The sequence below is a fragment of the Anser anser genome, assembly GCF_964211835.1.
Source record: "Anser anser genome assembly, chromosome: 15".
NCBI classification, from domain to species: Eukaryota; Metazoa; Chordata; class Aves; order Anseriformes; family Anatidae; genus Anser; species Anser anser.
Genome location: NC_139736.1, coordinates 7493568 through 7520124, shown reverse-complemented (window position 1 = coordinate 7520124; position 26557 = coordinate 7493568). Strand labels below are relative to the sequence as shown.

At 36.3% G+C, this 26557-nt stretch overlaps 1 protein-coding gene and 1 long non-coding RNA gene across 3 annotated transcripts in view; one reads left to right on the top strand and one right to left on the bottom strand.

Annotated features, from left to right (window-relative positions):
* BAIAP2L1 (BAR/IMD domain containing adaptor protein 2 like 1) overlaps positions 1-26557 on the bottom strand; it is a 39932-nt gene that overhangs the window by 8588 nt on the left and 4787 nt on the right. The window contains exons 1-8 of one of the 2 annotated variants that reach the window (XM_083800370.1): positions 24331-24616; positions 22488-22563; positions 20203-20289; positions 3201-3262; positions 3034-3105; positions 2562-2699; positions 835-987; positions 235-402 (exon numbers count right to left, since the gene is read on the bottom strand). In XM_083800370.1, coding sequence (XP_083656496.1) covers positions 235-402; positions 835-987; positions 2562-2699; positions 3034-3105; positions 3201-3262; positions 20203-20289; positions 22488-22557 — 750 coding nt within the window. In that variant the 5' untranslated portion in view covers positions 22558-22563; positions 24331-24616. Of the gene's footprint in view, positions 1-234; positions 403-834; positions 988-2561; positions 2700-3033; positions 3106-3200; positions 3263-20202; positions 20290-22487; positions 22564-24330; positions 24617-26557 lie in introns of those variants that run through there. The other variant, XM_083800369.1, reaches the window with a different exon arrangement.
* On the top strand, positions 357-24752 carry LOC310882124. The gene is made up of 4 exons (XR_014572816.1): positions 357-421; positions 22225-22330; positions 22670-22744; positions 24615-24752. It is a non-coding gene; the product is annotated as an uncharacterized lncRNA (long non-coding RNA).

Below are 26557 nucleotides of genomic sequence, written 5' to 3'. Positions count from 1 at the left end.
TCCCAACTGAAAACTGAGCCTTGTTTGGATATACATTTCTGCCAACTATATACATTATGGATTTTTCCAGTGGTAGAGCTTCAGCTTAATGATTGGCGTTTATACCCAACCCCAGTATATTCCTGCTGAGTTACGTTATAGACTTGAATCCAAATGCTTAAGTACAAAAGAAACTAGTGAAGCCAATCTAGTTCCATTTAAAAGAGAACCTTTAACTAGCAGGGAATGACATACCATGGTATTTCTCTCTATCATTGGTGAAGGCTGTGGTGTTCCTGATATTGGAGTGGAACCAGGTGTCCTTATTTCGTCTATCATCATTTTGACTTTTTCAGGCACTTTGGTAGCGTCACTACAAATTTCCTGCCACCCAGGCAGCTTGGAGTTGAGGAATTCTGCACACTGCATCCAGGTGTAAAAGGTACTAGTCAAAGATACGCTTTTGCATAAAATTACGCAGAGCTACTTGCTAATTTTTGTTACAGCAAAATGATAACTGAAATGGAAGTCTTTTCAAACATGTTCATAATTAAGTAATATCTCTTTGAAACAAATAGCATGTAATAGAAAGAATGCTCTTTTTCAGGGTCAGATACTGGACTTTCTGTAGATTTTTTAAAAAGTCATAGTAACCCTTTATTGTCACTACAATACATTTATGAGAATATTGCATTGTAAACATTTTTTGTAAACAGATTGCAACACTTGTCTGGTACTACAGTGTTCCTAGTGCTGTCTTAAGTATTTACAGCAGTCTCATCTTGATACTAATAGAGATGCTTAAGATCTCCTATAGGATTAGATTTCATTTCTATTTACACTCGTGCCACTGACCTGAACATGATAGAAGTGCATGTGCTGGGTAAAACTGCAGTGCTTGTCAACCAGAAAACAGAATCTTCTTTTTTCTTCAAGTAGAGCTTCTCTACAGCCTTCTGCAATAAACCTCTGAATATCAGTCTGTCGAGAGTTCACGGTTTCCAAATACTAAGGGACAAAAAATTAGTCTCTTAGTTTTATGTGGTACTCTATTCAATTACTGAAGTGAACTCCAAAAACTCTAGAAAAAGTTACTGGAAAAGTGGGGTAAGGTGGCTCTACTTCAAAGTCATTCTCTTTTCATACATACACCTAACTCCCCAACCTCATCAGGTAAATGTATATTTTTATTATAGGCAATTAGTAATCTAGGCACAAGAAAAGTTGCACCAGGGGAGGTTTAGGTTGCATGTCAGGCAGAGTTATTCTCAAAAAGGATGTTAGGCTTTGGAACAGGCTGCCCAGGGAGGTGGTGGAGTTCCAACCCCTGAATGTATTTTAGAGACGTGTGAATGTGGCACCTGGGGACATGGTTTAGTGGTGGGCTTGTCATGACAGACAGACAGTTGGACATCATGATCTTAAGGGTCTTTTCCAACCTAAACAGTTCTCTGATTCTATTTAAAAGGGGAAAGGAAGCAAAACAAGAAAAAGTCTGTTAGCTTCTAAGTAATATCTGCAGCAAATAAGAATATGACTTCAAAGCGGTAGCAACTGAGCTGAGCAATTTTAAGGCCACAGGTGTTCATTCTCTAATTAGACTAATTACCTTCATCTGCCCCATAGCAGTTACATTTGCTCTCACAAAACTGTGATGAATCTATACTTCATTTTAGAGAAGGGAAAATGAGATACTAAAGAGACTAAAGTGTATTTATCTAAGGTTATGAAGATTCATGGCTAAAATGTGCTTAAATGCTAATTCTTGAATTCTCAGTCCAATACATTAAAAAGAACTGAATGCAAGTTAAAAGACAGGCAGTAAGAAATAAGAGCTATTCTTTATTTATTCTCACTGTACTTTGTTATAAACAAAGCATTCTTTGAAGAGAAAATTAAAACAGAAATATGGAGGAAAAAATGTAAAAGCTAATATAAAATAAAAAGCTTGTGCAAATAAAAATATCAATAGCAAGTATTTTCTGAGATACATGATAACCTGAATATGACTTATTATTTAAAACAAAGTTCTCTTTACTGCCTTGCCATTTCTTATTTTGCCTCAAGATGGCAATGCTGTTTAAGATCTGCAGGAAAGGTAATAAATAATAAGTGATGGCACCTACTTTGGAAAATAAATTTATAGCAAATTACTGTTGAAGTTGCATGGCATAGCTGCGTAAACTTCTGCATAAAGGTGTAGTTACTGAGGTAATTTAAAGTAGTTCACCAAGTAGTGGTCAAGTGAATAAACCTAGAAACTGAAGCAAAAGTCTCTGAACATATACAGCAGTATAGTCCAGCATTTATTTTCAACCGGAATGCATATTCTAGGAGCCCCCTTGATATAAAACAGCTTTGAGAAATCAAAAATACACGTTCTTTGAAGTTAGTTTAACTGTAGCCAAACAACTTACAGAGGAGTTATGTGTATTAACTAATTACATTGCATATATAAAAATTGTTGTAAGCTTCAGAAGTCAAGTTTTAAAACAGACTCAGATATGACCTGAAACAGCTTAACGTTTTGACCAATTCTCATTTAAAACAAAACAAAAAAACTTAAGAGACAACACACTGACCTCCATTTCTTTATGCTCATATTTCATTACATTTCGTGCTCCTTGGCTTTTCCTTCTGATTTTTTTCAGCTCAGCCTGAGACTTCTCTAGAGAATCTAATTTGCTTCTGTGTTCGTTTTGGTACCTCTTTAAAGTTGCCTGCAATCAAAATATTTAAAACATCTCTTAATGCACTCAGCAGTGCAACATTTGTAAGCAGTTAAAAAGCATTACCATAGATTATCACTAATACACATCAAATTAGGTGACCAATTGCTTTTCTCACTTTTAGTTTAAGAATGCTATTAAGTCATCATGCATTGGTTCCTATTTTAACTCAACATAAGCATGAAAATTTTGGCCATGTTTATGTATTTAAAGCTCAAATCTGTCATATAAACTAACTGCTAGGGAACAATTTCTGAAAAAGTCTATGCCTAACAACAAATAAATAAAATATGACCTTGTTGGTATTAGAACTGAATGTACTTACAGTCATATATTTTACATCCAGGTCTGTTTTCTTCTCCAGTTCAGATATAATTTCTTTATGAAATTTTTTGAACTTGAAAAGCAAATGAATGAAGGGTTATTAAAAATCAGCAAAAAATAGTTTATAATTTCAAAAGGTTGGATAGATTAAGAATTTGTTTAACTTACACTTTCCTCTAGACTGTCATTAAGTTTCTTGTGTGTTCTTGAAATTTCTGTGAGAACTTGGCCTGTTGATAAGCATACAAACGTATTTGTTTCTTTCATAGAGTTCTGAAGTTAGTTAACAAAGAGCAGCAATAAAATATATTTAACTGATACACTTATTAACTAGAATATTTGATAGGAAACCTCTTGCTGTTGGTCATCACAGCAGTTGAAATAAATATATATGGCCACAGACAAACCAAGAAGCTCATAAATGATAGAAGAATAATTAATCGTATTATTTTGCAAAGAAGACTTGGAGTGCCAGACAAAATAACTACTTCCTTCTCTCCAGGATAGCACACATTGGTTTAGGAACAGGCTCTCTTCTTGCCAAGTCAGGGAATAGCACATAAAAAGTAGAGATACTTGTTACTACCCAGATAGCTGTTTCTTAGTCTGAAAACTGAACCTTAATGGTTAACTAACTGCTCCCTCAGAATCAAAGTAACCTTTCACGTTCATTGAGGGCAGATCTGATACACATGCTGATTAATTTCTTGCATTGTTTTATCAGAGCCTGACTGTACGGCATTAACTAGCAGCCAAGGAGAGGCAGATTTCTCAGCTTCCTCTCAACTCATCCTAAAAATGTCTATCACCCTTTGCTGTCTTCTAGCACCAGGTTGCATAGCTTACTTTTAACTGCTAGCAGTTAGCAGCTGGAGTGTTTCACTTCGCTTTAGGAGGGTGTAGAGGAAAAAAACTCCTTGGGTGTGGTTCTACATGCAAACCTATCTAAACTGGGCCTGCTGCGGTCCTGCCCTGTACGCAGGCAGCCACATCATCCTGCTCAGGATGCCGATGGCCACATCATCCAGCTCCCTCCCGGCTGTGCTGGCACTGCCAGTCTTGTCTGGGAGACTGCAGTGTACAGCTTGGAGGAGTAGCTGGACATGTCCCAAAGTGGCCAGTTTGACCTCACCCAGGCTAGAACTGTAGGTAGTTACCAGGCCTCAGCCAGGAGCTGGTATAATGGCTTTTTGTCTACAGATGTGTTTTCTGTCATTACATTTCCATGGCAAGAACACGGGTTCTGTTTCAGGGCTGGGTCACTGTCATGCTTCCTCCAGTAATCTATTTGTCGATCAACCTTGCATTATCCCACACTGAAGTCTTTGCCATGCAGGTTCTTATGGTATTAAACCTGAAAGGCTCTTGTTCTAATGTACAAAGCTCCTTAATTCTGGTTTTCTGATTCTGTGCCACTGGCAGAGCCCCAGCACAGGACTGAGTCAGTCAGCAAAGACATGTCATCCTGCAGTGCCTCAGTTCCCAAAAAAGCTCCCCAAAAGGTGCAGATAACTGACAAATTCAGCTAAATGAAACAAATGACACAGAACTTTTGATGAGATCCTTCTCATCTTCTCCTTTCTCAACATTTCCACAGCCATCAAGACCTGTCTCTCCATAGTTTATGTTAGTGCTTTGGTAACCTTCCCATATAATGCAGATACATTCCCATAGTGACTGGATATATATCATTACTTTTCTCTTTCCAAACTATATATATATTTTTATATATACACATATCTATGTGTATGTAAACTATACAATATATATAACACCCTGTTTCTCTGAGTCCTTCTGTACAGCCTACAGTGCTATGATTTTTTTTTCCTTTATATTTAAGATTGCTGGTGATTACCAAAATACAAAGGTAAATGCTATGAGAAGTGAGAGTTGCTACAGTAATTAGTTATTTCATATGCAATAGAGAAGTAAATACCATGCAGTTACATAAACACTGGAGGAATCAACACGAGTAAGCCACCTGGTTGTTTTAAGGCTGCAGAAGTGAATGAAATTTAGTCTGTAGTGTTTGTTTCATCAAACTCAAATGAGAAGTTACATTTTAGACTGTAATGGCATTTTAAAATTCGAGGAGTTTTGTAAAAATTTATCAGCAACTTAAGAAAAATAGTGTTAGAAGACATAAGGAAAAAAAATCCAATACAAGTAAGATTACAAAGTTTGTTTGGTTTTAAGTATGCAGAACAGAAAGCTATTTCGGAAAGTCACAGAAATTCAGGGTGAACATTGAAATGGCCATCAAAAAATTGCTCTTATAGGTTTTTATTCTTTAAAATGAACTTATTCTTACTCTTCGTAAAAAGTCCGTTCTGAGATCTGCTGCCAAAGCGGTGCACTTAGCTAATACTTGGCAACGCTCGTGCAGCCAGGCAGAGCGTTCCAAGCCCTGACAGACATCCAACAACGCTGGGTATTGACTCAGCTCTCGCGTCGCTCTTTCACACTCCCTTCCTCTGCCCAGCCCTGCCACCACAGTGTAAACGCTCAATAAAACAACCCATTCACCTGGTGCGTCAAGAATGGAAAACCTGACGCTCGGAGGTTGTTATTTTTGTCTCACACAGCACTTGAACCAACTGCAGCCTTCAAGTCTTTAGGCTTTGAATACTTGGTTAGAAACATTTTTATTTTGTTAATCTTTATTGCAAAGAATACTGCCAAAACATGTCCTGAGATTAAGAGAACTTTAAGAACTACGCTTCCTTCTGAACACTTTGTGCTGGATTATTTCACAACTTTTTTTTCTTCATACACTCTAGAACACTTGCATTTTATTTTTAAGTATCAGTGACTGTCTCATTGCATTTTCTTCTACTGTTAACCAAAGGCTCCCTGTACGTAGTGCATCAGACAGAACAGATTTCATACTGCAATCTCTTTACTGCTGCTGGTAATCCAGAGGCACTCGCTGTATGTGCTGGCTCACCCATTTCATTTCCTCTTTCATGTTTTGAATCAACATTTTGAAAGGAACCCATAGTAAGCACACTCTGACCTATTAAGATCTAAATTATAGTTTACATTAGAGGTCAGATTCTGCACTTAGAATAGAGAACACTTTTATAGTGAACATATACCATGATCTTTTATCGCTGGTTTAAGATAATGGGTTATCCAAGTTTAGATGGCCCTCCCAAGTGAGATTTATACAAGGAGAAAAGTTTTTGCAGGAGACTAATTCAGGAGAGGCAAAGTGACCCCTAGCCTACTTGTAACAGTATCCAAGTGGGTTGGAAACTGAACAAGTTCAAGAGAATATTTTGATTTTAATTACCATAGTGATTTATAGAGTAGCTCTAATAAAGATAATGGGTTACTCTAGATTAATAACGGCATAAACTAACACCAGACTCTGGCATTCAGTGATTATTCAGTTTGTAAAAAGGTACAGAAAACTACCTGAAGTGAAGGCAAACACGCATTTCTCACATCAATTAAAAACATTTTGCTATATATTAAAGCTGCTCATGATCAGGTTTTATATATGAGACCTCATAATACACAGTAACCAAATATTAGCCTTATCATCATTCACTGTCAAACCCCATAGCTAGCAAGCATAATGATGTGACTAGACTGCATGATAACAGACCACTTAAGTCCAATTTATGACAGACATACTGTAAACTTGAACCAGCTTTAGGCATTATATTATGCAATGAATTAACAAACCAAAACCACCAGTCCTGATGATAAGCATAACTATTAAAATACATCCCTTTCAAAGATACCTTTTTGCCTTCCATTCCTCCACGCCCCAAATGTAAAATCTTTTTGACTAAAATGATAAAGGTACTTTAAATATTTCCACATTTATTTTAGAAAACAAAAATGTAGTCATAAATGTTTATAGATACTTTATCTTACTATTAGCTTAGTAGTGCAATACAAGGAAGAAAAGAAACAATTCAGATAGGTGTTTTGAGAGAGCATCTCACCTTAAAAATAAAATAAAAATAAACCAAACATTTCTCATGTACAGTTCTTGAAATTAGGCTGTATAATACAGATAAATATGACCATGAACAGTAATGCCGAATTCATGGTAAATTTATTTTAGTTTCAAATAGGTGAAATGCACAGGTAGAAAGATCTTGTAAACTGAAACCTAAGAAATTCATGAAAGATTTTTAGGCTTAACTGAGGCTGTTGTATCTGTATTTTCTATCAGGAAAATAAGACGGACTAGAATTCCATTAATGCTCCGTTGGTTTTGTTACCAAAATAAATATATAGAAGTCACTAACCCAAAATACATAACACTCCTCCACACGCAGCTTCACATGAGCAAGAAGGCATCCTTAAAAAAACCTGTCTTCACAGTAGATGAAAAATAAGGAAAACAATTTTTAACAAATTCTCACTTGAAAAAAGAATAGCTAATAAGCACATTCATTTTAAGGCCAGAATATAGAACTTCTGCAGCAGTTACACTTTAATCTCTCTGTACATGCGGGGCAATTTTACTGGTTATCTTTTTAGCTTACGTTGACTGCTCTGATGAACAGAAGACTAGAAGAATTAGTGCAAGGTAGTCAATAGAGTCAGAGAAGCAAATATTAGTAGCTACCAACAAAATCACTTAAACTTTTAAAATATTAAATGATTATATTAGAATAAAAAGTATTAATTTTATCACCTACTTGAAATATAATTAAATTTTGTTTTTCCTTAGAGGAGGTCACTGGAAAAAAATTCAAGTCTTTCTAGTAAGACTTTCTTAGATGTCTGGGAACAGACAAAGTGCTCAATTATAATCACTCATTTATCTCCTGTTGTCCTATTTTGCATTCAGAGCAGGTCTAGTAACTTCATGTATTCAAGATGAAACCACATAATTATTTGTATTAAACAAGAGTGAAAGGCTGAGTCAAAGCTACAGATGGAGACAATATAGTTCAAGTGTATTACTAGATCCCATTTCTGTTGAGATGCTCTTTCTTCGAAGTTACCCTTTGCCCAAAAGAAAGGCATTTATGATAAAGGAAAGTTGGAAACAAAGTCCTTTGATGCCATTAGCCCCTGAAAGGCAGTAAAATAGGAAGTTTCAAAGGAATAGAGTATAATAGATAAATATGATTGAACTAAACATCTGTTAAGCCTCAAATGCATTAAATTTATCATTCTCTCATAGGAAGGGATTTATTGCAGAAGGATTTAATTGTGCAGCAGATGCCTTAAAGAAGGCAAAATGTCTTAACGGAATGTAATATACATGAAAAAAATAATAAGGAAAGAAAGCAACGTGAAGGTTTCCAAACCTCTAACTGCTCTGCTTCTAATACAATTTGTCCAGAATACTTTACAAAAAACCACAATCTGTAGAATTAATACTAATATGCACATAAATCAATAGGACTAGGTCAAGTCTGCCTTTCCTTACTGCATGAGCGAACATGAAATAGGAAGCAAGGAGTAAATCTCTCTGTAGTTCATTTTATAAAACAGCGTTGACACATGACCATTCAATGCCATTTTATGAAGGTGACACTAGAAGGTGAAGGGGAAAAATAAGAATAAAACCTGCAGTAGAGAAACAGGGAAGAGATTTCAGAATATAATAAAGTATTTGAAGTCCCTTATACGTGCTAGATCCAACTGTCCCAAAACAGCACTTCTAAACGGACAGTTATGTTTTGCTAGAACAGCACATAAATAAATAATATGAATAAAATCTACACGTGAGAGGAATACAGTTAAAACAAATTTTGGAAACCGAGTGACAGACTTGTTGGTTAAAGCATACGTTTTTAAAAACCAATTATTAAAAATTATTTTATTTTCCAGAAAGCCATAGCAGATATAAAGTAACTGCAAAGCCAAGACCTAACTCTGAAACCGTACCATCTCGGAAAGTCTAGTCCTTCAGAAACCCAGCTCAGGGGAGGTAATGGAGTCTGTGTCAGTCTGCTGTATGCTGAACCTCCATGCTTATCCCACAGAACTGCCTTTTTGACCAAACAGATCCCTGACAGTTTTATCATAGGCACTTCACGTTACAATCTTTTGAATGTGTTATCAATCTGTCAATATCATTGTCCATTCAGTCAGACTACTGCGAATAGGCATATGCTTTGTTCTGAGTGCAGAATAGGAATATGACTTCCTATACAGATAAGTGTTCTCCCCTCCCGATAAAGCCAGAAAACATGAGAAAACATTTTCCAAAGTCTTTTTTGTTTTTGTTGTTTTCTTAATTCAACGGCTACTACTATATCTGAAGTTAATAATAAATTAATGCCATCTTAATTGGTGGGCATGGTGGGCACAGAAAAGCCTTACTTCTCATTTCATTCATGGCAAATTCATGCAGCAAAAATGCAGCCCTCTTAACAGCGAGTGTTGTCAGAGTTGTTTACACCAGGCTCCCACACAAAATAAACCGCAGCAAATATTCATTTAGAATGCAGTCTCATGCTTTTAGCACCCCTTTAACTATTTAAGCATTTTATATGAAGTTGCTTTTAAAGCATCATTTTTCCTCTGAGGTTAGCTCAAGTTACACAACCCACAATATTTTAGGTAATTATCTGAAACAGATTTAATGCTTTGAGTTGAGAAGTTTCATTTTCTCCATAGCTCTGTCTGATCACCTGTTTTTTTTCCAAAAGCTACATTACTTCCAATTGTTTAAAATATTTTTAGATATAGTCTGATTGATACAGAAGAAAGAAAACCTTCCAAAGTTCCGAAGAGCCTGGAAGATGCCTTAGTATCATGGTTCCGTTTCCAGACCAAAACAATAAGCAACAGCTACGATTATACAAGACACTTGCTAATTTAGTGATTTGGGTTCCAGTGTTATTAGGTGGTGATGAACTCATGCCACTCTTTCTCCTTTTTGTAGGACTTCACTGCCTCTGTTCCTCACAAGGCTACTGACGAGGGATGCATGTAGTTTTAATGTATGTTTGACAAAAGTGAAAATTTCAGTTGCTTGAAGTTATAATCAAGCAGAACAAAAAAGGGGGGGGGGGAAGAAAAGATACAACCTCTGTTTTTATCCAGTCAAACAACTTCTTTCCAGCTACATTGTAGGCAACATCATTCAACAGGAGTCCAGAGCTGTTTTGATCAGCAGGGACTGCTTTCTAGCTACAACACACTTCCTTCTGTTGGAAGGAAAGTACCTTTTACTATTGTACTTTTACAACCAATCCTGCACACTAGGTTCAGTTCTATGCTTCCTGGAGTATTAGCTTTATTTTGATATGTACATCTTTGTACATATATATATAGTGTATACATACAAATATACATGCATTTGACAGCCTGTTCCCTCTGTGCCAAAACCGAATAGCATCAGGAGAAAAAAAAAAGAAGGGAAAAAAAAAGTTTGCTGGTAGCATGCTGCCAGTGTCAGTTTCTGTTGCTCATCCTCTCCTAGCATGCCTCCGGACCCAGGGTGGAACGCGCTGCTAGTGGCATACGCTGCACTGCTGGCGACAACTGAACAGTGCCCACCACCTTCTCCGAGATTTCTGTCTTCTCGGTGGTAATGAACCACCACAGGTGTACTACCTGGTGGAGCTGGCTGGGAAAATGCAGTCAGGAGCATTTATAAAAGGTTGGCTGGGATTTTACCCAAAAGGAATTTGTGTTTCTAAAGGGAGAAAAAACCAAAAAGCCTAACCACCAACACTCAGCAGCTTATCTATGTTATTTGGAATAAGCTTTGTTACAGCACACACTTGGCAGTGCTCTCTTTGACACTTCCCGTGTTAGACGACATGCTGTTCTCCATGTGAGGAGTATAATCAAAGACTCCTGCTATTCAAAAATCCTTTCCCCATTTCATAGACAGTCAAGGGATAGAGCACAATTTGCTTTTACTTAGTAGCCTAGCACCTACTATTTATACCATTTTCTTTTGTAGATCAGGATCTAAACTATGCATTTATCTTTTCCTCGTCTTAAAACATTGTTGATGATCATGTGAAACAAAAAAGGATAAGACTTCATAATGAAGTACTTTCCTAACACTAACACAAATAAAAAATAAAAATAATTTACAATTATTATTATTCTTTAACTGTGGAATTATTAAGTATAAAAAGATAGAGAACTTTTTAGCTCTGTATACCTCAAAGTCTACGATTTTATTTATAAAGTCATATTAAGATAAACCCAGGTATTAACTTATTTTAAAATATATTTAGTCTAAAATTAATGCCAAATACTTTCATTTTAGTACAAATGATTTTAAAAAGTACTACAAAATGCATATCATGCACTACCTGCAATATTGTAGGCAATAAACTGTTCATAAATTAGCCATTCCCACTTAAGAATTTACCGGAGCGAATACAAGAGATTATCAAGACTATTACAATTTCCAGTTCCTTGGAGTTTGTTCTTGGTGTGATGCTCCTATTTTAGGACTTTAAACAGAACAACAACAACCAAAAAAATATATTATTATAAAGAGAAGTGTGAGTTTACTCCAGCTTTAGCAAATTCCAGTCTGCTAGTCTAATTGCCTTTTTCTCTCCCAAACTGTTTTGATCTCTCAGTCAAAAAAAAAATTCAGATTAATTTTTTTTAAACCTACTACATCATTGATCAGATGTTAATTAACATGAAATATTTATCTTGTTTTAGATGATTAGTAAGCATGGTAACTAAATTTCATGTTAAAAAAAGGAAAGGAAAAGTATATGCCACATAAATAATGCATGAAAAATGGCAAACTTGTTTTTCCACCTGTTACTCCATTACTAATATATTTAAAAACTGCTGGAGGCATTTCTTTTTTTTTTTTTTTTTTTTACCCATACGTAAAAAAACACAATATATTAAGGTATGTGCTACACTGACTGATCTTTCACAGGGCCTTGAAAACCTTATATACAAGGTTTTTATACTTGAGCTCTGCAATGGTGTTAAACAAGTAGCTTCTAATCCTCATGCACATCAGGTGCAAAGAAAATAAGTTAGAGTGCAGCCACAGGCCTGAACTTGCCTGTATGTCGCCCTGCTGTTTTTAGGCAGATTAGTTAAGGAAGATCATACAACAGAGCTAATCTCTGTTTTTCAGCAGGACTGGAACAAGAAAATTTTACTAACCAGCAAAAACAGAGGCTCTTTATGGGTTTCCAGTACTAACAAAAAGGATAAATACTTAAATTGTCATTGTAAATGCTACATGAATTTCAATAAAGTGCAAGGAGTCACTGCATTTTTTAATCAGAAAAATTTGAAACTGCCAGTTTCAATAAAACAAAAATAAGAAAATCCAAACCCAAATGCAGCTTACAGTTTTGATAAAAGTCTCTTTCTTGGAATTTCAAGGCAGATATTGTTTTTTTTTCTTTAGGAATGTTAATGACATCTACCACTGCTTGTGGATTTTTTTGTTGTTGTTCAGAAATAATTAGTAAAAGCTGACTGTACAGAGAAAATACAGGTAGACCTTTGATTAAAGGATTTACAAGCTAGTTACATGCATGATGCAATTTTCCTTGCAATGATGACATTTACTTTCCATTTTCCATCCATTTCTCTCACTGGAGTAGACAGAAAGAAGCCTCTACACAGGCTCTCAGGCTTTTTATTTTTATTTTGCCTGCCAACAGACATACCTGGGGGTGGAGACAGTGAAGGAAAACTGATTGCTTAGCATCAGCTGAGAGAACGGCCTCCTGCCTGCACCAGCCCCAGTATCTTGCAATTGTATTGTGTTTGGGTAAGTTAGGAGTGCTGCCAGGGAACACGCACCTACTGTGCACAGAACACACATTCTCTCATTTTGGAACTACTCTTTTCTACATAAAAACAAGCCACAATCAAGTAAATGTTGCATGTACACCCAGGTGCAATCCACTGCAAGATGAAAGATGTCTGTGCTACCAGTGATGCTCATGTGAAATGTAACTGTTCCAGTACAGTCAGATATCTTTAAGAATGCCCTTCGAGGTATTTTCCCTATTTTCTTAGGCCTCTGAAGCACTGCATGATGATACCAAGTAAGTGCACACCCACTTTTATTTTGAATATAAATCAAATACCAGAATCAGCTTCAGTTTACAGGTTGCTATAGGGAAAAATACAAAAACACTGAAATTATCTGAGAAATTTGAATGATTACCTTGAGACCATCTAGAATTCAATCTGAAAAATATCATTTAAGTCATATCAGTGTCCGTTGTCTTTTCTTCTCTGGGGCTAGTATTATTCTGCAACCAGCACCCTGCAATGGTTCAAAGAAATTTTTGTGTTTCCATATTCTGTTCCTCCCCTCAGCCATTTCCAGAACCAGAAAATTTGCACCTTAGCTGGAAGTTGTTGTAACTTACAAATAGAATGATGTGATTATATATAGAACAAACTTCTGTTTTTCTAATCGTACAAGAACAAGCCACAATATCTGTTTTTAAGCATTTACATTCTCTATGTGTACTAACATACACACCTCTTGTTCACTCCTTCTCTTGGCAGGATCATATTTTATCAGAAAGGATTGTAGAACTTTGGAAAAGAGACTCCACACTGATTATTTATTGCTTTGTGATTTTTTGTTTGTTAATTATGGTTCTGGATAGCAACAGGATAACAGGTTTCTCTCGTCTTTTTTTTTTTTTTTTTTTGATTTATTAATAGTACCGTACCAGTTCTCCACTGTTCATGAACACCTTGACTTGCAGGAGTTTTTACCAGGCCATTGGCAGGGCATGTTTATGAGTATCTGAATAGTTGATTTAATTTATAAATCAGTGAACACATACAGCTTCCAATAGCTCTGCAATAGGTGGACAGGCAGCTTACTAGGTGATATGGAGTTGCTCGTGTTTAAGAATTTAAGACTGAAGATTTTCTGTTTCTTTGTTTTGCTTTCCTCCACCAGACTCATCAAAAGTTTACATGCAGAATACTGAGCACTAAAAGCCACAGTACCAATCCTAGAGGAAAAAAATTGTCAATCAGAATGTTTGGCTTGCTTTAACTTTATAAATGACCTGGAAAAGTAGAACTATGACTAGCAGGAAGTTTCCACTAACTCAGCTACTGTTTCCATCAGTAGAAATATATCTAGAAAGGCTGGTTCATCTCCTCCTAGCTTACTTATGGCAAATTGGAGGTCTATGTAGCATTGAGACTGAATGTTACCACAAAATTAGAAGATACAAAACCTCACTCCTGAGAAACAGAAAACTATTTTGTGTTTCATATTCAAGATACTTTCTTTTTATAATAAAAGAATTCGGTCGCTTCTTCCAATTCCATTTCATTATAAATATAGAAGAAGAGTGTTTTATTAATGCTCCATAGGAAAAGCTGGCCTGATATACTAACTGCTTCAGCTGCAACCTCTAAGCTAATTTCCCAGAAGTTTCCACAAGATGAGGTGCTAAAGAGGTTCTGTAGTTGCTGGCACACTTCACTTGCCTTTCTATCCAACGGAATCTATTCTAAAAGTAGAACATTTATACTATAGAGGAGACGACACTGATGCAGTAAGTAAGACGGGAGAAGATGGCAGATCTTTTCTTTAGGTTACACGAGCCAGTGAAGGAGAGCGTGCTAGGTGTCATCTTTCGAAGACAACTGAGACAGGAGTCCAGCTGAAGGGGTCAGTTTTTATGCTAAAGCAAGCCAACAACTCTTCCCTCCACTGCTCCCTCTGCCCCCCTTTTTAGTTTTGTTTTTAAATTTAAGTGTAACTAGCTACATTTATCCTAAATGATTAAATTTTCTGTTTTTCTGCTTGGCTTTCTCAATACCAAGAGCAATGCTTAAGTGCTGTATTGCAGAAGTAGCAAGAGATAGTACAGGCTCAAATGGCCATGTTGCTTATTAATAAGGAAGGAAAAAGAGTTTTGAATGACAATTACTTGCAAGATAGTGCTTTAGAAAGATGGTATTACCTTACATTACAGTCTGATTAGAAATTTTTCAGCCAGAAGATACGTATTTTTTTAGTAAAATAAAAATTTTCCCATTCAATTCCATTTTTTTTCTTTATTAATTGGCCACTAAGCTCACAGATTCTCACATCAAAATTCTCTACAAATTGAAATAAGGAAGGGGAGAAAAGTTCACTGGGTTTCTCTTAGCTAAATATGTAAAATGAAGGAGTTATCACTTACAAAATAAAGTAAAATTAGACAGTGCTCTCTACAAATTTAACTTCACTTAATTGCATTAATATTAGATTTGTATTATTATCAAATTACTGTTAGTTTGCTTTGAAAAAACAGAAAACAGTTACCAGAAGAATTCTATGATCCTGTTGAATTTTAGTCCATTCAAATGGATAAGAAAAATGCTCACTATTGGACGAATTGTAGGCATATTCACCACTCATTAGCTTATTTTCTCAGCTAACCTACGATGAGTCTCAAACTGATCCACAGTTACCCCAGTAACTATAGGCATTTGGCTAACAGAAGAATAAGGACTCTCAAAAAAAAAAAAAAAGGGGATGGGGGGAATGTTTATATAGAGAACTCCTGCCCTGAGTTATCTATGTCATAGCATTATTATGTGTAATTACTATATTACTATATCACTTTAGTGGATGTTTTGTACTTAAAGCATGACAAAGTTTTGGAGACCTTTAAAATTACATTACGTGGACATGTTCAAGTGTTGTCTTTTAGCCCTTCTAGAAGGACAGTCAATGCCTTTTGTGCCCAAGCAGAACATCAAGTTCAGGGCTCTCCTTGGTCAGGCATTCTGCTTACTGTTTGCGCCGTGAGGGGCTCCCTTCCTCAGCCTTGTGACTGGCACAACACAGAGCAATCTTTTTGCCCAATACTTGGTTCTGTAAATTACGTGCAGTAGTTCTTAACCTGAAAATTTCTCCTAAAAAACAAACAACCCCCCTATTTTTAACAAATTCTTAAGTTTCAGATTGTAGATGAGCAATAGCTTTGCATACCTGTTTCCAGATGAGTTTTAACAGAATGAAATTGTGAAAACAGTAAGCTTATGACACAGACTAATCTTTAAATAAACTAACAGTTTAGGTTAGGTTTGCCACAAATTTCTGCAATTCAGTTCCACAGGTCAAGACCATACAATATAGTATTTTTCTTATGGTTTGGCTATCTGTTGCATGAGCAGCAGTGAACAGTTCACACTTATTAGTTCTTGAGCAATAAGCTCTATGTACAGATCTGTAATATAACTGTGGGTGACTGTTATAGATACAGTTGCCACACAACAACCGAATTGGGACTTCACACCCACAGTATTATAAACGCGTTTAGCACCTGCCATTTATTGTACCTACAAGGGGATAGTTGGGAAAACATGAGAAGTATTCAATGAATGTGCAGGAAAACTTCCTGATTCCTTGAGAAAGTAAAGGCTAAAAAGACAGCCTACATTATTAGAATAGAGAGCTTATTAAAATTATAAGCACTAAAAAAACCATTAGATAAAACCTCATAAACCTGTATTTTGGGTACGACAACAAAAGATTACCATCATGAAAGTTAGTATCTTTAATATTGATACAGTGCTAACGTATACATGTGAATTTTAGTGCATTATTGAAACTTGAAATTTTATTGTGTTGATGTGATATGCTGTAATTTAAATAGTATGAAACTACATTTTTAAACAAGTGGTTTCTTGTTTCCTATGCTTAATTCTTGGTGTGATTTAGAAAAGGTTTCTAGGAAAGAAAGACATGGAAATTCCATATTGGAAAATAACTTGAATTTAGGAATGTAACCTGCATGTGTATAGTTCTTGTAGCTAATTCTGAGGGACTACAAGCTTAGAAATTTAGGAAAATCCAAAATTAGAAAGGAAATTGACCTAAATAAACTTATCCCTTATTTATAAGGATTGTAATAGGAATGCAGTATATTCATTTACTTCCTCAACTTACTCGTATTAAATTATTTTTGTATAATTTGTATTAAAATATTTCAGAGAGCTTTAGCTAGACTTGAAAGATATAGATACTTAGTACAAAAGCTCTAAATCATCTGGAATATCCGGATTTCCATTTCATTGTCATTCCCATAGAATGAGATGGGAGCAGAAGAGGGAAGAAAGCGCTCTCTATTTTACTGTCTCATCACAGGGAGAATGTGTTCTGTGTTTCCTTATGAGAAGGAAAGATTGACTGAGTGTGTTTTTGATACAAATCTTTACATCACACTTGGCAGTAAATATACTCTAGGTCACCCAGCAGGTTTGGGTTTGAACTGTAAAATGACTCAGTATGATCTTCCAGTAAACATTATCCATAAATTAGAAAGAATATTGTATTTTAGCCGTCTAAGCCTTGGAGTCTTTTGTAACTAAGTGAAAGAAGTTTAATGCAACACGACTGAGTTAAGAATAATACATTATTTTTCATCTGACACTACTGAAGGTGACATTGCTACAGGAAAGAGCTGAAACATTGATTCCTGCCTTGTTGCCCGGTTCAGACTTCATAAGGCTGATGTTAATATGAAGTGTATCTGCAAAAAACACAGGCTGCTATGCAAAAGGGAGGAATCTTGTTCTAATATCTCATTTTACAGCCAAAAAGTACCTAGTAGGTGGTACTTTTCTGCTGTAAACACAAAGTCAATGCTGGAAGCATCTACACTTAAGTTGAGTCAAAAATAATTTGATGATCTGCTTTCCCTTCATTTCTGCTCTAGTTGACAAAGTAAGGTAAAAAACCATCAGCATGGATTTCTGAAAAAAAAGTGATTTCTGTAAAGCCTTGCCATCCATACACTAACTGACCTGATTTTGATTAAATAGATGTCACGTTTTTTTTTTTTTGTTTGTTTGTTTGTTTTCAGACAGACTGGCTGTATTACTTTCAATACTTACTTTGGATGTTTCAATTTTTATTACTCAAATTAAAACATTTAAATTTGCTGTCTGTCCAAAACCCTTAACACTGGAAATCCAGACCACAGGAGCTCAACTCATGCTCATGCAATTAAAGCATTCCAAAACAGCTCTTGTCATTGCTGGTTTATCATTGTGAGCAGCCAGGATGATGTTTTACATACTCAAAATATCATGATCCCCCTACTGACATCTGTGGGAATGCTACTATTGATTTCAATTAGTACAGGATATAAGAAGAGGCGTAGTGTAGTTTAAAACCAGGGCAAGGTAAGAAGTTACAGAAATATCAGAGCATCAGATGTGGATACAGATAACATGCACACACAAAATTATGGAAGTTGCTACTCTCTGCTTCTTTGCCAGTCACCTGTAGATTGCTGCTCTTGTAAACCAAACCAATGTCAGCTCACTTCATTCTCAAGAGAATACGGTCTTGTAAGGCAGGTCACAGGTAGGTCACAAAACCGAACTGATGACTGCTGAACTCTGTTCTGGCAAGGATGCCTGAAGCATTATGTATGATAGAGCTGTTGGTGGTTGATAACACGCATTTGGGCAAATCTAAAGGAACTGACAGGAGACAATTCTGCAGTGGGTTGAGCCTATGGTAACTCTGGTAGGGTTAATAGGGTCCTCAAAGGAACGAATCACAGCAAAGTTTGGATCTAGTCTTTACACATCCAATACCGCATAGCATCTCTCTTAGTATTTCTAAAATACAAAAAGGTAAAAGCTGTCCAGCATGGTCTTTTTGTTTTGTTTTAAGGAAAGACGCTTTTACAGCTGTCTGGGGTGTATCCATTTCTTTGCTGAATAGTTCAGTATCATATTCTAGCTTCAGAACTATTAAAAAAGTTAAGAAAATGTAACTAATCTGTCACAGATGTGTAACCACATTATCCTGGCTTTTCCAATGTTCACTAATTTAAGTATTCTATCAGAGAGTTTGCTGGAAGAAATCCAGAGTTGCTGTCTTCCTTAGGAAGATTTTTATTGCAGTATCAGTTTAAGTAGAAGGTGAACAGAATACAGTGCTAGACACCTGAGCCTGAAGAAGGCAATACCTTCTCAATGTGTCTAGAAAAATGTTTATAACTGCATGGAAGAATTCATAATTAAACCAAAAATCTATTTTCAAGCACAATTCTGTAATGCCCCTGTAGTAGGGAAGAAACAGAATTCAGCTTGAGACTACCCAATGATATTTTCAAACATGCAGATAATATCCCACAGTCAATACAAAGTTCAACAAATAGATTACTTCTATGTATTTGACCAACTGCTTGATTACAAAAATCATAACTATGCTTTTGTTGACATTTTTATAAGACTGAATGGTTGATACTTCTAACTTTCTCATACTTTTGTTCTATGGTTTAAAACTAGCAACTCTGTTTCCTGTAAACAACATGCAAAGCAAATACAGAAACTAACTACCCTAGGACTGTTTGCTTTGTACTGTTTGCTGTTCTGCCGCTCCCAACTTTGAACACAGAATGTTAACACACAGAAGAGGTTTCAGAACAAATCAAAAATACATGCAGGCACATAGAAACCTGTGGTCACCATTCAAGGAGAGTCTTTCCCTCAAATCACCTTCAACAGAATCGCTAAGAAAAAAATTACTAAAACCATTCCTTTTAATCACCTGAATTTGCATACTATTCTAAGTTAAGAGTTACAGAAGCAGATGCACATTATACCAATGAAAGAGTCCTATGTCGCCCATAATCAAAAGATTGCCCATAATCGAAAGACACTTTATCCGGTTATTTTAGTCAATAAGCAGATCAAGCCTTTAAACAATGTTTCTTCTTTTCAGTATAGCTCAATTTCTTTTTTTTTTTTTGTAATGATGTTATATTTTTGTCAGAAATGTTGCAAGTACTTTGATGAAAGCTTCACTTTTGTAGATTGAGTGATATCGTTTCAACGCTAGCCAAAGGAATACAAAATGCAGTGCTGACGACAGTCTTTCAAAAATTCAGAAATTACTTTTGGGAAAGTAAAGAATTTGGATTAATTTTACATTAATCTAAATGGCTACTGATAGACTAAATGATATCTTTTACTCTACAGTTCCTCATTCAAAAGTTCAACTAGAATATTAATATAACGTATCTAAGAACTTTTACTGACATTTTTGATCAAAATAGCATAAGTTTCCTGAGAAAAAAATACATTTTAAAGTGATCTAATTCCTTCCAACTATGTATTATTAAAGAGTAAAATGCTCTTTTTCCAATACTTTAGTACTTCACATTAGTTCTGTGAAGTGTCAGTAGGAAAACAAAAAAGACGTTTAGGTTATAAAATATTAAAAAAAAAAATCACTTACCTAATTCTTTAGAAACAGGAGAATCAGCTGATATATCACCAATCTTTGCAAGACTATCATAATATGCTCTTCCAGCCACTACCATAGCTTATAGGGAAGAAAAAAAAAGAGTTAAAAACATGGAAAGATTTTCTATTTTCATTAATCTATGATCCTATGAAATTTTGGAATCCAGGACACAAAGTAAGAGAGGGTTGTATGGCAAAAAGGAATCCTGCTGCTGGAAAAAAGTTACTCAAGTCCCTGTGCTACCTCCTAATTTGTGAAACCAGGTGACAGAAAGACAGGAGACCAAACTGTATCAGCGAAGCTGCAGCCTTTAGTTCCAACTTTCATATATACCCAGGAGCAATCAGCATCCAGTGGGTAGGTTTAGTACCAGCCCTTGTTCAGGACATAGCAAAACTCCCTGGTACAGATAAAGCTGTTGGAAAAAAACAAAACAAAAGTTTGGCAAAAAAAACCACACAACACAACAAAAGTAGCACCACCAACTATGTTGGTGCTACTGATGGAGCAGTCTGCCACATGTTCATGAAAAGCTTGTGTCATTTCAACTCTGCCTATCTAATGTTTTCTCAGATAGCCCCAAGTCAGTCTTATCTCCTAGTGTAGTCACTAAGAAAGGAAGAAAATATGTGATTTTTTTACCCGTGTTTATCAAGCTAAATCAAGAACTCCATCTGTATAGTATCTTCATTAGTACTACAGCTAGTAAACTGTACTTGGGCAGAAAAGGAGGTTTGACCCTTTAGCCTCAAAATGCACAAAGATGCATTATAAATCCAAGAGAAGTTTTTATAAGATTTATGTTCTTTCTCAGACCACTCTGACTTGTTTGGAAAGCTGCAAAATGTTTGACTGTTTAGCAACAGGATATTTACTCCTTGTTGAAGATCTATTTATACCACTCAGAATTTATGGAGAAAAGATTAACAATTTATGAGAGCCCAAAGATGACTAACAATTTCTCAACAGTTGTTGCAATGTTGCAAACGTTTACTCATGAAATTAAGCATTCATACTAGAAAGGCTTTATCAACCAGTCTTAAAGGCAAATTTTGTAAAACACAATGCCTATCAGCCTCTCTCCAGTGTTGCTGGGCACAGCTATACTGTGAAGTACTGATAACAAATTGAATTTTAAAAAGACAAAAGACACAATATAATGCATCAATAGTACAGTACAAAAAAAAAGAAAAGCAGCTCTCGAAATCTGCTATAAATTTTTTTCAGCCAAACATATTATTTCTGGTACTAGCTATAATCCATAAACAGCATTTGCTAATGAATCAGGTAAGGTAAGGTACTGCAACTAAATCAACATTTCCTTATTTTCACCTCCGGCAGGCTTTGTTTTTTATCTTTGTCTCAAGCCTGGTCTAAAATTTGCATGAAGAGATATTTCAGTGACTATTTGGCTATGCACAACTTCTGCAGTATCACATTTCTCAGAGTGCTAGATTACATGAAGGGAAATATGTGTCACAGACTTTAATGAGGCAAATTTGGAGACATTTTACATTGCTTTAATATGGTATCAAGCAGCTCAACAGGTCTGCATAAGTGAAATAGAGCAAGCTCTAACAGGTCCTACAATATAAGCTTTGGGAATCCAGAGCCCAGTCTTGGAAACCAATTCTTATATAGTTTCTCTGAAGTCAATAATGGAAGTAAACAAACACATTATGAAGTCTGAGAGCATGTGCCCTTAGATTCAGATTTTCTGATTGTGATTTTGACTCCGTTAGAAAGACACCATCAGATTTAGTATGGATAAGAAAAAATTGAATCCACTCCTGCAACTCTTACTCATTCACGTTGTTCTGTTCATAGGCATACTTACTCGGGCAGTGACATGTGTACAGGTGAGCAGGAACAAATCTAAGATCATGAAGTATCTTTAGAAGGTATTTCCAGGAGGAAAAACCCCAATATCTAACTTGCATAACTATTTGTTTCTTCAATTTATATTATGATTCTAATAGGTGTTATTCATACATTTTTAAATTTTTTTTTCAGTAGCTCAGTGCCTGTGTGTTTGGGATGCATCTTCTGCAGGGCAGTGTTTGAACTTGGACAAAATCCTGTTTCCCCTCCCAAATTAAAGGAAAAAAAAGAAGAGGAGGTACATATGCTGAGGTGTTTGTGCTTTTTAGTTTGTTTTATAAATGCATAAAGTTCAACTTGGAATTCAAGCTTTTACGCAATCCTCACATCCAATATGAAAGTGAATTAAATGAAAATTAAGCATTGTTTCTAAAGTTAACAGCCAAAAGACTTACCATTAACAGCTTTTTCATAATTCTTCCCCAGATTTATTAAATTCCGCAGTCCCGGATTGAACTGTTCCATAACATTCTAGCAAACAAAATAAAATTTGTGTTATAGCCAAGGCAATTCAGCAATGGATGAAAGTATTTATCTCAGTGTCACTTATGAATATTTTTATGTTTCTTATGTACAGTATGTTACCTGGAAGGTCTGTGGATGGGTGAAAATTAGAAGACTCAGGAGGAAGAGGAGAGCAAAAGACGGAAGGGTGAGGAAACTGAGCATTTAAGATCAATAAACAGGAAAAAAAATTAGGCTGAACTAGGGCTGAAGAGGAATCTGTCTGTTTATAATAAAAAAGGATGTTGAGTATATGATCAAAGTTTGCACAGACCTTGCTTTTATGATAAATAAGTGATGGAGAAAGAAGCATGAGAGAAACCATTTCTCTACTAATTGTTTTCTAAAGTCAGACAATAACAATAACTTTCTGACAATGGTGTATGATTTGAGCAAGAAATGGACGAGATACCTGATTAGAGGAAGACTTTTTTTTTTAACAAGCAGCAAAATAAACTGAAAAATTCTCTTTTCTACATTACAGTTAATATTTAGTACTTAGGAAAATAGTTCTCTCTAATTTAGCAACAAATCCTTCCATGTCTGTCAATAACTATATCTGAACAAATATTACGGCATTTTCCATATGTGCCCAGTCATTTAAAAATCAAGTAACCACAAAGTTCCAATCCTTCATCTCTACTGTCTTCCATACAAAATACAATTTCATATAAAAACAGCTGCTGAGTCTCAGGAACAACTTGGTAATGAATATTTTCTTTTAAATATAAATTTAATAAATGCCCTGTATTTCCATAGATATGGATCTTCCATTTTTGAAGATTCTAGACCTTCTTTTCCCAGAACCTTCCTAATAAAACTACAACTGTGACATCACTCTGTAAAATCTTCTAAGATCATGAGATAGCTGAAGACACCACTCTGTTATTCTTACTATTTTAAATGGCACAACTCACATCTCTCTGGATACTGTTCGCACAGCAGGACTTGCAATTCTGTGTTTCCACATAAAGCTCATACCACGGTTTCAGTATTTATGTATCGCATTACATATTTTACTGGCACTATTAAAGACACTTGACCCGCATACATAATATTGCTGGACCTGGATAAAATTATAGGTTCACACACTACAGTCCAATGGCACAGTCTGACAACATCCCATAAGAAAGGACTTCAATACTGAGTTAGCATCTATCCTGTTGCTTCCCCAAACTCTGTTAGAGAACTGATTTTGAGGACGTGTGTTGTTATTCTGTTAATCTTCAAAATGTTTTCCTTAAAAAGGTCTTCCCTACTGGCCCATCTCTCTGTCTCCTGTACTGGGATACAATGGTAACTATTAGCATCTCTGTTACGGGGCCAGTACAACTGCGTCCTTCAAGCATGCCACAGTTAAATGCACTAGCAAGAATTTCCTTTTAAACCTACAGATTTTCAGCTCTTGCCAAGCCTCTGACTTTCCATTTTCTAGGTAATGGAACTGAAAAATCTGTAGTCCAAGCAATCATTTTATTGTTACTCTTTAACAATGACAGATGGGATGTCATTACACAGTGGTATCACAGTTCTGAGCGAACATGATACCAAGAGACATAAAGCTATTAGGTTCTGATACTGCTACAGCACCTATGACATCAGAAATGGACACAAAACAACAGTGCCCAGCCCTGTTGCTTTTATTTGTACAAATTTAATGCAATGGGGATTGTTTTCTTGTCTGTACCAATAAACTCTTACCCGTCCAAACACAATCACTGCGAGCAAACTTACCTGTTGTCCCCAGGCCCTTGGTCTGTGTTAATTCACAAACCACATCCAGAAATCATGTGGGAACGTGTGTTTCAGGTTGGGCCAACAACGCCCAGGGCTATTCCAACAACTTAATGGGATGGACTTTCAAGCTGCAGTGTCTGGAAATGCTCCTCCTCCTACCCCAGCTGTTTGACTGCTGGAAATCTTGCTGCTGGGCCTCTGCTGCCCTTCCTGGAGCTGGCACCATGCGACTAGGCACTTGTGTTCCTTCCTGTTACCAACTTTTTGACTTTTCTTCCCAGCGTTGCGCTAAGAAAGGTAGCTGTTGGCATACATGGAGTTAACGAATCATGCGACTAGATGAATTATGGAATTGCTTTAGGATAGAGTCCTGTATTCCAAGGATACGGGGGAAGAGAAAGCTCTACATGATGTGGAAAACGTGTGCGTGCATAGCAGGTACGAATCCCAATGCCACCTTGAATCCCCACCCCATATTGAAAACGTTTTTTTCTGCAAGACGGATCCCCTCTCTGCTTACCTTGCCCTGCACAACAAGGAGTTAAAAACCTTACTGCCCCCTATCCAAAAATCGTAACAGTAGTGTGATAATTATTAGTCTTGAAATATTCATTTTGTTGAATGTGCGTCCAGGTTAAGATGCCAGTTTTCTTGACACCTTCTAATCAGACTTCAGACTGAGAAAACAGTGACTGCACCTGCATCATCAGTCTTCATTTAGGAGGAGGTGACCAAAATCCAGCAAGAATATGCGCAGCAGTTCCCCTCTCTGAAGCCATTTTCTGCTCTTTTTCCCCAGGTTTTCAGCTCTGTTTTCGCTAGCTGAGTTGAGACATACCGGGTGTCCAGGTACAGCAGATAGAGATCACGCTGTGGAAACAAGTCCACTGAAAGAGGACTCCCAGGGAGAGCTCTGGTACATCACATCTGCTCTATGTATATGTAAAGCTGCTGGGAAGGATGAAGAAACAATTTCTAGCTCAGTGCCTTCAGGAGCTGGAAGGCATACAATCGAAGAATCTTTTCTCCATTAGACCAAGCAGTCTCTGGAAGTTTTTCAGTCTTTGCGCCGCCACAGTGGTTGATTGTTAGCAGAAGTGTCTGCGCCAATTTCTAGACAGGAACGCATGAGAAACAGTGAAAACCTTTGCAATGGAAATTTCTCTTTGGAATTTGCTCGGTTTAACACAGGGTATGCTTAGCTGATCTTCGCAGCACTGTGCAAGGCTCGTCTTTCTTACCGAGGGTTTGTGTTTGATAGAGACCCAATTTTTTTTTTTCTCCTCCCTGCTGGATCTACAAGACAACCTAATGAAATATTTTTTAGATGATTTTTTTCTCTCTCCAGCATTAGAGAGAAGCATATGTATTGTTTTTTCTACTGGAGGCTAGATTCTCAGAGCAAACAAAAACCTGCCCTTGCTTTGAGAGCTCTTTTTATACAGTTAATGACTGTTGCCATCTTCAAAGCAGCTTCATTCCAGGAAGAAATACCTAGAGCACTTCTTCAAAAAAGCGAAACTGTCACTGGCAACTCCCTTTTCAGGATCAGATATAAACTTGATATTGCCAAGACATTTCAGGTCACTTAAAATGATTGTAATATTTTGTTTAACTTCAGAAGTTACAGGGTTAAAAACAAGCCACTCAGAAATCAATTTTATAGCTGTTTATTTTCAGGTGATGCCTTACTATTTTACAGCTTCCCGTATTTGTAGTCTGAGGAAAAGGTCACGACAATGACTGGGACCAACCACCTCTAGCACTAGTCATACGTTAAAGCCAGATCTGAGAACTTCTAATAAAGCAGAGACGGCAGAACAGAGGAATTTCTGACCACGAGGCCCACTAACTTAAAGCTGTCAGAAGTAACACGTTCCCAATGTTATTTGACATCCGCTGTGCTGTACACAGACATTGTAATAAAACCTTTGTCTCAGTCCTGCAGGACATGATGAAGTAAGGCAACAGCTGAGATAAAGTAGTTCACAAGACATCATTTGGTTGTTCAGTGAGGAACCCAGCCCAGGCCTCCTAATTGTCAATCTCGTGCCCTATATTCTAGTGACACACTACCTCTCGTGAACAGAATAATTAACTAGAAGAGAACAGGAGGCACATGATTAGATCCTACAGCTTTCTATTATTTAGGATGAATGGAAACGAAGGGAAACACTTTCAAGAGAAGCAACTGGAAACATCTTTTTATGCAGAACATTAGAGT